Source organism: Monopterus albus, unplaced genomic scaffold, assembly GCF_001952655.1.
Source record: "Monopterus albus unplaced genomic scaffold, M_albus_1.0 scaffold4.1, whole genome shotgun sequence".
NCBI lineage: Eukaryota > Metazoa > Chordata > Actinopteri > Synbranchiformes > Synbranchidae > Monopterus > Monopterus albus.
The window spans coordinates 4,971,159-4,982,430 of record NW_018127884.1 but is presented as its reverse complement, the minus strand read 5'-3'; the positions used below and the strand labels follow the sequence as shown (position 1 = coordinate 4,982,430).

At 40.5% G+C, this 11,272-nt stretch overlaps 1 protein-coding gene across 1 annotated transcript in view; it reads left to right on the top strand.

Moving 5' to 3' along the window:
- Window positions 1-531: 531 nt before the first annotated feature.
- lmo1 (LIM domain only 1) overlaps window positions 532-11,272 on the top strand; it is a 26,318-nt gene continuing 15,577 nt past the window's right edge. Inside the window, exon 1 of the mRNA XM_020608324.1 lies at window positions 532-1,365. Coding sequence (XP_020463980.1) covers window positions 1,344-1,365 — 22 coding nt within the window. The 5' untranslated portion in view covers window positions 532-1,343. The remainder of the gene's footprint in view (window positions 1,366-11,272) is intronic.

Genomic DNA, 11,272 nt, shown 5'->3' with positions numbered 1-11,272 from the left:
AGTCTCCGCAGGGCAAGTGAAAGTGGTGCTATTTAAGGCTCCACCATGAAACAGCAACACTTTCATCTTGGCAATAACAAGCAACAATTATATTACCAGATTCGAAAGTGAACCTTCTATCTACCCACTAATCAAAAACGCAGCCCATCTGTTGTGCTGTCTCTTTTGAAACGACTGTTTATCTGAAGCCTGTATGATAACTGTGTCTGGACACTAATTATCTGCTAAACAGACCGCAATTAGATGTTATTTCTATTAACTTCTGCAGAAAAAAGTAAAAAAGCAGAAAAACAATAAGTACATTTTATGTTTACTCCAACTGTACCAGGCGCTGGTGGAGCAGCATCGCTCTCCCTCCTCGCCTCTGTTCCTCTCCTTCTCTCTCTGGCACACGCACATGCACATGCGTGCATCAATACAACCTAAGTGTATGCGCGCTCTCTCCTGCTCTCTCTCTATCACGCACATTCAGACTGGCAGACAGACCAGCCACACACACACACACACACGCACACACACACACGCACACACCCTTTCCCTTAGCTGTGCTTTTGTGTTTTGTCAGAATTAATGAGAAAAGTTCCCTTGCCCTAGGGGTAATTAGTGTCCTTGGAGTTAAATAAGCTAATACTTAGACACCTCTGGCACAAGCAATTATGTTTGTGTATTGAATAATTGATTCAAAGAGGGGGGAAGGGCTGCTAATCAGATCTGAGCATAATGAATTGATTTAATTAACAGGGGAATCCGAGGGTCTCTAGAAACTGCGCGCATTTATTCAGTAGCAGCAGAGGCGAGCGCGGCACATAAACCTGGAGCGAGGCGGCGTGAGTTCGCTTTTAGCAGTTGTCAGATTTGCAATTGGATTTGTTTGAATATACTTGCTGTTTGGGAGCAAATGAGAACGAGAAAGAGAGAATATTAACAGCGAGGAGAGCTGAGCCGTTCAGTCTGAGCGTCTGATCCGTCCGTGTGTGCACAGTTCCAGATAGGCGACACTAGATTTACATCGCTTTTCATTGTTTTGCCTTTTTATTCGCATGGAATTTATCAAGAGCAACCAACGCTGTTTGATCGCTGTTGATTTGCATTACACTTCAGTCCGGATAGGGGGATTTCGCCGCGTATTTCACCGTGCTCCGTGTATGAATTATTATTGATAGGAGGGGGGAAACGTGCACACGGCAATTCATCTTCCCAGGGTTTTGGTTTATCGAGGCGTAGTCTAGTCAACCGCGCGTTTCAAAGCCATTTCCAGGAGAAGCTCTGAGCAGACCGAGCGGTGCAGCCTGCTGGAGCCGAGGACGGATCGCCCGGGGAAGGACTCCTCGTTCCTCAGGACGATGGTGTTGGACAAGGAAGAGGGTGAGTAACATCTCCGATTTAGGGTGCTTTAATCCGGGGAGTAACACGGCAAACTACTGACATTTTACACGTTAAGTGTTTCTCGTCGCCCCGGACCCTGCGCACCCGCAGCCTCCGCTTTATATTGGCTTTTTCAACCCCATTTAGTCACGACGGGCTCCGTGTTTTTGCGAAGACACATGAATAGCTGGCTGCGTTCTTACCACGAAGTTGGGCTGCACTTACACAAATAGCCTTCTCCTGCCAAACTGCAGTTTAGTTTGGAAGAGTTGGGTGTTTATTTAAACCCAGATTTGGGAGCAGCGTTTTGATGTGCAACCCGGAGTTTTAAGGACAGTCCACAGACGCTGCAGTGCATGTGGCTCCTCGTTTCTTTCCTCCTCTTAAGTGCTTTTTGCGTCTGTGAAGTTAGCGAAGCAGCCTTTGACATCACCACGGGATGGGAGATGACAGCAGAGTGCTTTTAACTTGATTGCAAATTATGGATAGCGCCGTGCATCGTTCACTCACTTTCCATCCAAATAGGCCTTCTTGCATTACTTATCTATTTCAATGTATTTAGGTTAATGGGTGAGGCAATCTAATTAATTTTAATTTAAATCAAATTCGCCTCTAATGACGTCCCATTTTGGATTAAACTGATGCTGAGATGTGCAGTGCATTTATCACATTCACGTCTAAATTGTGCTCAGTGAACATCCATTTAAATATATGTATACAGCATGATAATAATATTCAAATATAGGCTTTATGCAGTAAAGGCTTCCTGTGGTCGGAAATGAAGTTATTCTGATGTTTTTCTTTCTTCTGACACTTTTTGGAGAGTGTTTTGAGGGTTGTTTTGCTGACAATATCGACACCTGCTTACATGCACAATGCCAACCTTATAACCATAAAACATTTTTGCAGTTGTTTCTTAAAGTACAGTACATTTATTCAGCACACTTGAGTTTATCCAAGGCTGCGCCTTCCCTAAAAGTAATGGATGCATTTGTAACCCACTATTTATGTTTGAAGATGGATATTTCATATCTCTTAGCAGAGCATCCTTTCACTTACACATCTAAAAACCAATAAAAGGATTGCGGCAGAGACATAAATTGGTCTGGCTGGCTGAATCCATGTTGTGCTGCTAATGTACCCAAATTAACTCAACTGTAAATTGTCTCCTTTGGATGTCTGTCTAGCTACAAGTTCCCTATATGATTCATGATTCAGATTGCTTTTAACAGTTATTGGCTAAGCAATATGGTAAATGTACAAGGTGATGCAAATGGCATTAGTGGGAAAGGATGCACAGGAGCATGTAATGCAGTCAATACTACATTAACTACTGATGCCCAATTACAGAACCAGGGAGAGTGGCTTTTAGGAGCATTAGGACTTGCAGAAAAGCTGAGATCACCTGCTGCTCATTGCCTAAAAGCTTCACCCTTTATTTGCTGGTCCCGACCAACAGCTCCAAGCATTTTGGCCAGGTTATCAACAAAGCTGCTTGGATCTGGACTCTTTCACTCTGGTGACTCTTAGTGTTTATTGGCTCTAAAGTTATAGGTTTGTCAATTCAAACTTCTTGTCTAATGTATCCACTTAGTGCCTGCACAAATAAATGTGTGCGTATGTGGAGAGGGAGGTGTGGGTCGGTGTTTTGGATAGCCACACGAGTGCATGTGCATGATTACTGTTGTAGTCTGTTTCTCTTGACTGATTCACTATTATGCCTGCATGCTTGTGTTTAAGTGTCCATATTTCAGTCCTTATGTGGCCTACAAAACAGATCATAAGCGTGTCTGGTCTCACTTTGCGATCCTGGCTGGTAGCAAAGTAATGCTGCTGCTTATTTGGCAGACTGTTTCTGAACTCTGACTTCTCTTAGAAAAGTCTGCAACAATTTGTGCTACAAAAGCAATAACCAGAAATGAATCTCTGTGCCCCCTTACCTAAGCTCCAGTGAAAATATCTGCCTGTTACAAACTATTTCCTACTGTAGATACAGGTTATTAAGAGTCAAACATTTAGCATAAAATGTCAGACAGTCTGCTGTTAGTTATAATGTTTATCCTATAAAATATTTTGTTACACCGTCTGCACATGCCAAACTAATCACCATATTCCCAGATGATGTAGTCATTAACTCATAATAAACTACCTGGCAAAGCACAAGTGCGAGAGCACGGACCAGGACCAGTAAAAGGAATACAGGCACTGCTCTGTGAAATGACCTAATATGCAAGTTATACTTAAACACATGCACCAAAATATTCTGTGTCAACATTTAATTTCACCCTACAATATGAAGGTTCCAATTTGCGTCTTAATTTGAGAGGAAGCAGCAACTCAGCCATTTTCTTTCCTTCTTCATACCAAGTGCAGGAGAAGAAAGTGGGTCCACACTAAAGGCATATTTTGCTGAATGTTAACACAACCACATACTCTTTACAGACCTGAGCAGAAGTAAAATCCTCCAGCTACTGATAAAATTCTGGTTACCTTTGCTTGTTAATTTACGACCCTGTTATCATCATGTCCATTCATAAAGCATGTGATTGAAAAGCAATGCTTCAGATGAATAGAGACTGGTGATCTGTCGGCTGCTGTAATAAAACTTGGGCTTCAGGCTCTGATTTTTATTTTGAAATAATAAGAATTGCTTCATTCTTTACGGGTGTTTCCATGGTAATACTGTCTTGTAGCGATGTTATATTGATTTAGAAAGTGGACAGTAATATTTCTTTTCTGTTATTTGGTTTCTGAGGGTTGAGTTCTAATTTCCAGTTGGAGATTACTTTTATATGTTCCTTAAGTCTTTTCACTTTTCCAAAGGAATGCAATTTGCTCCCCTGTATTTGCTATTTTCTCAGCTTATTGGTTTGCTCTTGCTTCAAAATTAAACCTGCCTATTTCAAATATTGAAATTACGTCTGGTTTTTGTGCTCTGGGCCCTGAATAATATTACAAACCCATTGCTTCATTTGATATTTCTTAAGTCCCTACCTTTTTTTCTAAATTATTGCTTTATTTCTGGTACTTGCATTGCATAAACTGTACTTTTCCAGTTTTGCCTTAGACACAGATTGGAAGGAGACGGTTGTGTGTTTAAATAGTTACAAGGACTTTAACCTACACAGAACTAATGCATGAAAAATGTTCTTTTTAACTGTATACCTATAACGAAATAGTACCAAACATGCAGTGCATGTACAACTGATATAGGTGTGATAATTACAATATTATCTATTCTGTAGTGACAGGTAACGTAACTTGCCTTCAGTATTTTGTCCATACATATTACACCAAATCTGTCCTCATTATTTGTTTTAGCTAAGCTCAGGAAAAAAGTTGCCACAGAATCACATTTATGCCATTTCCAGCTGTGAACGCTTAATTCCATCTAATCGGTTTCTGATCTTAGAAATACAGAATTCTCACTGGAGACAGTTTCGTCTGTTACCACTAAACCTCTAGATCCATATCAGTCCTGATTGTTTCACATCTACAAGTGCCGGAGATGTGTATCGTTGTCCATAATCTTAGTAGGATTCAAAGGAACTGAATTGAGACTTGAGAGACACGTGTTAGCAAGTGCGCCCACCTGCCTTCGATGCAAATGGCTGCACTCATCAGAGTGACACACAAACTCAATTATGCACTCTTGAGCTGTGAGAGCATCCCTTTTAGTTTTGCTAGAGGCCACATGCTTGCCATGTTATCATACAAATTCACACAAGATCGGGCTGCCACTTGCATCACAGAGAATGGACAATCTCTGTTGTGTTGTCCAAAATCGGACTCCCTGTTTTTATTCAATCCTAATGATATTTTCACACCAAGAAGAATTTCTGGTATGTTGTTGAGCTGTGTGTGACAATAGTGAAGGTTGTTGAGGAAGAGGCAAAAATGACATGAACGAAAAAGTCACAAGCATGGTATATACCCATGTAACAAATGTTACAATGAAACCTTCTGCAAAATCTACAAAATGCTGACAAGTTGAGATGAATTGTTACTTTAAACCACCATCTAATGTCTTATTGCAAGCTCTGTGACAAGTGCAGACGTGCACAGAACTAATGTCAGTGGTGCACATGCACAAAGCAGTTACTTGTCTTATATTTACTGTATATATAATATGACTGATCTGGTAGGACCTGTTGGAGGCAGGTCTCTCTGCCACTTGTCATTGCAAAGCTGACTCTGTCAAGCCTGCTGTTAACTACGTGCATGTTAATGTGGAGAAAAGTATTTATACACTGATGCTTCTACAAACATGCACATACTTCCTGCAACATCTCATCAGGTTTTTTAACATTAAGTTATCTATTCGCCCTATTGTGCAATCTCTGTTCTGACATTCTGATGCACTCGGTAAAGCTTATTCCTTGCTCCCTTAAAAATCGTTTCCCCTTTAGTCTGTCATCATAGGCTTAGTAGAGGAAGACAGGAGAAATGAGAAGAAGGAATGACATGCAGCAAAGTTCTTGAGATGAGCAGACATCAAAACGCAGCTAAGTGCAAGATGCCTAGATGCCCATATTACTAAAGGAAAACTTTAATATTGTACCTGCAGCAATAAAATAACATGTCACTTGATACACCCTATGGGAACGTAAGCACTTTGTATATGTCCCCCTGTAGGTCCACACTCTACCATTGCCAGCATTAATGTGCTAGATATTTAAAATACATAATTTTATGTATAATATAATGAGTGTAATGATGTTATGAGAAAACTGTCTCACAAATTGAGTCGTACACACAAAACCGTCATGCTTCTTTATTCCAGTGTAAAAGTAAATTACATATTTGAAAAGATTTCAGACCCAGAATAACGATGAATGTTTGTTTTTGATTACTGTAATACATTATTCATGTGTAAACCGATTCTCAAATTATAATTGCACTGATGTCTCTTAATGCTTTCTTGTGTCTTAAAACAAACAGGTCTGCTGTTATTCATTCAGTATTAAATAGGTCTTGTTTAATCCTTCCTGAAGTATAGTCCCTCAGTGCATGTTTGAATGAAAGGCAGTGCTGTATATGTATATACGTTTGTGTGTGTTACAGCTTGACTGATTTTTAAAGCTGATATCAATATTTTAAAGATCCAACAAAATATATACTGATTAACAATAACTAAACCAAACTAAATGGTCATCAAGATACAGACATGGTTGAAAAATAAACTTGTCAGTGCTCTCTGGTGGACAAGGTATGTAATGGATATATGTATTGTTAAATGACCTCTAACATACTTGGCATGTTTGTACTTACATTTACTGGTACTTACCTGTGCCAATATACCTGCAGTAAGTTAACAAGCAATTAATCGGTCTAGCTCTAGTGTGTATGTGTATATCTGTGCCGGAACAGTCTGATTTTGGTGGGCAGGAATAAGACCCAGGTAAACTGTGCGTCGGGGCTTTGGCATGTGGACTGGGGTAAAAGTGAATTATATCAAATTTACACAGCTGGATCTGAAAACAGCAGTTGACAAATTTCAAATACATCCCTTTTAAGTTGTAAAGCAGGTGATCAGTTGATCTGATTTACACTGGTCTATGCTAAACATGGGGAAATTGACACCTGCAGAAATACAGTACTGTATTTTTGTAACAATATAGTTTTAGAAGAACTCAGCTATTTAAACAGACCTGTTTAAACAGGCTCTCTTCACACATCACAGTGGCAACAGGAATTCTTGCCGATGCCATAGTTCCCATTTGCCAAATCCCTCATCATTGTTGCCGAGTCTTTTCATTTGTTTTTGGCCCTACCTGTGCGATTGTGTGGCTCTGAGGATGGCAGTGCTGTTTGGTCAGGGAAAGACACTTTGTTCTTGTGGGGTGTAAGGAGGAGCACAGCCTCTAGGGGCTGCTAGCGGGGCTTTCAGACTTTTTTCTTGTTTAACTGTAAATGTCTTTCTAAGACCAGGTCACTCTCTTATACTGTATTCCCATTGCTGCATTCAGTTTACTGTGGGCTGAGTGTAAAAAAAAAGTAGTTTTAACCTTAAATGAGAACTTATTCTATTTTAATCTCAGACCTGACATGCTATGAGTCATTTTTCTCACTAGTTAGTGCTCCACCTGCCTTCTCAGTCACATAAAGATGTTAAGTCTATGCATTTCACAATAGTTAACCCAATAGCTGTTTCACACACGCACACACACACACACACTCATATACAGTATCTATCTCTTATCCAACTTAAAATGACCTTTATGTGAATATTCTTGAGAAAAGCAAAATGCTAAAGCAAAAATAAAAACCTCCTTAGAACTGCTTTTTAGTAGAAGAATCCAGATAAAAGGAGGACATAGGCTTCACACTTTAAGATTTTGCAGCTAGCATGGGGTTCGTCCTCTTAAAAAAAGATCCAGCTTGGTTATTGCTTATTGAATGACCTGCAGTAAATCACATTTTAAATACCTAATTAAATTCTGTGGTGCAGGGGGGTATTTATTAGTCTCTTGAAACTAATAGATTAGGTTTTGGATATTGAATTTGTTGATTTAATCCGTGCTTAACTATAATGTTTGCAACTACAAATTCAGAGGTAAACGACAGCCGCTATCCACAGACATTCCCACTAAAATCAGCATTAACTTAAACTTGTTTCTCAAACCTTAACCCTCCACCCGACCCCACCCCAAGCTCAGTCCCATTCCAGTCACATTTCTTTTCATTTAATTTTATTCCATTTCATTTCAGTTGTCTCTAGCTGAATTGCTATTTGATTTTAACTAGCAACAAGAAATTAGCCCTTGAGGAAATAGGGTCAGTCTTTATATCATGAGGCAATATAAAAGTGTTAAAAGAATTAATTATAAGCAAGACATTTTCGTAGTCAAACATCAGCCAGCGTCATCTACAGTGTTACTCTCCTGGGAGATTTAGAATAGGCTGTACTACATGACACAGCTTCGTTTACCATCCCACATGAAATCACACCCAATCTTCATGAAGACCTCTTCACCCGACCGACCTCCCTCATTATTTACCCCATCAGGTGTGGGAGTCGGTACTTGAATGACATCAGAGGCCCGTTCTGCCAAATAACTGCCCCCTGTGGGGAATTTGCATTATTCAAGATTAAAGAGCCTCACACAGTGCACCACAGTATGGTGTTCCTTCTTCCCCTCCATTTTCAACACACTGAGGACCCTGAATGGCACACCTGTCTCCTGGCATATCCTTTGAGATAATAAGTGTGCAGTAATTGCTGGGGAGTGGGGAGGATTTTGAACATCACTTCCTGACCTCATGAGTGACACAAACTTTAGAGGGCTACATTTATTCCTCTCCAAATGCATTTTTAATGTGGACTAAAAAGTGTTTGTGCATTATTCTGTTCTGTATAGCGGAAAGTGGCTGTGACAGGTCTAATGGTTTGATTTTTTTTTTTTTTGCCAGGAATCATGAAGTGGCAGACAAGATTGCCTCTTCCATCAAAGTTTAAAAGTATATAGCTTGAGAATAATGGATTTTATTCAGTCTCAAATGCACACTCTTAAGAAATGTCTGTTGATCTTACACCTGCTGTATAAGGATTGAAGATGAAGATGTATTCATCTTCTCGGTCACTGACAACTTGCAATTAAATTAAGATATATAAAATTGCAAGTTTGAAGAAGTAAATAACTTAGACAAAGCCCAATGTTACACCCACATTTGATATGAGATGGCTATATGCGGGACCAAACAGCCTCGACAGTTCTCCCTGTTCAAGAACTCTCATAGGTTTATTTGGGGTAAGCCTATATGATAAAGTCATAGATATATGTGTACTTTCTCCTCTTATTTCACCTTGTTCCCTCACTCATTTTCTTGCTCCATCTCTCATTCTGTTTCTGCTGTTGACAGTTTACCTTGCATAGCTCTAATCTTGTGCTACTACTGAGCAACCAAGTGTTGGAACAAGTTGCCTTCTGTAATAATTTAGAGACTACCAGTTTCATGTCTTTAAAAAACAGCACCAGTGAATTTAATTAGAAAGCTGTTGCATATCTCTGTGATACATTTCTTTTAATTAACCCCATGTGAATAAATTAAAAATAATAGGGGGCTGAAAAGTGTGGAAAAAAACACCCTAATGAAGTTTTCTGTTAATTGGGATGGAGTCTGCAGCCAAAGCACATTGAGTAGTGAGCACCGGGACCTAACAATGCCTTCTGTAAGCCTCAGAAAATAGCCTAGGGCCTTCGTGCTGACTTCAAGTGTAAGAAATGCGCCTCTGACGTGATGGAAATGACCGTGGGCTTGGAGAAAAGGCAGTCCTGTTCCAGGCCGCTCTGCTGAGACTCCCCATGCTGCGCTTGAAGCTGGGCCAGTGTTATTGCAGCCCTAATGCGACTGACTCATTTGGAGCGGATCAGGAGTAATTATGGTAGGGGAAGTGGCTGGCGGCCGACACTTGTAACATGTGAAAAGAGCAATTATTCCAGGAGACAAAACCCTCCCTTATCCTGGGCAGCGTCAGGGTCAATGCAAGGGACGGCTGGGCTCCGTTTCACTGGGGCTTATTAGCCGCAGCAAGCTGCAAAGTTTGAGAGAGAGCATCTTGTTAATGAACAGTCCCCTCCTCATCTGCACCAGCCCTGTCTGCTCACTCCCACTTACTGTGGGTGTTAATTATGTCATAATCATAGCATGTATACAGTCCCAGAAACCACCTCTCAGTCTCCAGCATTCATACACAACCATCTGGAAATGCAGCATGTAGTACAGTAACACAGACGGCTCTTACAGCGAGAAAGAAAAAAAGAAGTCGGCATGAAATGTAATATTGACATGGGCCTTGTGAGAAACTACCTAAACTGAGGGAGCGTGTGTGTCTGTGTGTTTCACTTTAACTGTGTGTGTTCATGCATGTCTTTTCTTTTACTCCTTGCATATGCTCCAACCAAGGATGGGAACATGAATCAGACAGTGAATTGGTGGTCTTTATTTTCCTTATCATTCAGAACACACAGTCATCAGTCTGCTTTCAATAGGCATGTGTATTCCAGCTGATATTATTACCAGATGTCTTGTATTTTGTCTTGGCAATAGAGAAACGTGTCTATGGGCTCAATTACAGCAATGACGGAAGCTGAATGAAAGGGGCTGATTCATACACACAATGGCAGGACATCTGCACGCGATCCCTGTTAACCTTAGTGGCATACACCTTGGCTCAGGAACAAATTTTATTTGGGATCGCCATTGTCACCGCATTTATAGCCGTAGCATAAACGAGTGTGGTTTAAATCAGCCCCTGTAGCTTCTAAACTGGAGATTCAATGAGTTTCAATGAGACAGTATCAACACAGTGATTTGATTTGTTACCACTCTATACTGTTTTCCCTTTTCATGTCTTTTACCATCCATAGAAAAATTCTATAATTGATTTATAAGAGTGATTTAAATTATGCAGGGTAGATGTGTGATGATTTGGTAACTTCGTGAAGCAGTTTACAGACTAATGTCTTGTGCAGGAGTGCTTTGAATTGGTGATGATGATGATGACAAATGCACTTGTTCCAGCTAAATGTAATCTTTTTGTAATGTGGTATCTCATTTCCCTGAGCATCCCAGTCTGTGTATTCACTACCCTGGTGGCTAACACTCTTATTTGCTGCAGCTGCGAGTTACAATTATAGGGGCCCCTGAGAAGAGGCCCACACAGGGCCAGCTTCCACCTCCTTGAAAGCCCGCCTCATGTGTCAGGAAGCCTGAGTGATTCTCATCAAGATCCTTTACCTCCCCGTGAACCAGTAGAGTCTGCATCACACCATGGCGTCAGTGCTTTTAATTGATCAAAAGACATTTAACAAAACACAGAATCAGATGTAACTGTCCCTTCTGCCATTAGCGCTGAGTGCCTATGAGAGCAGCTGCTCCACTGGGATCACACGTGTAGAAGTGT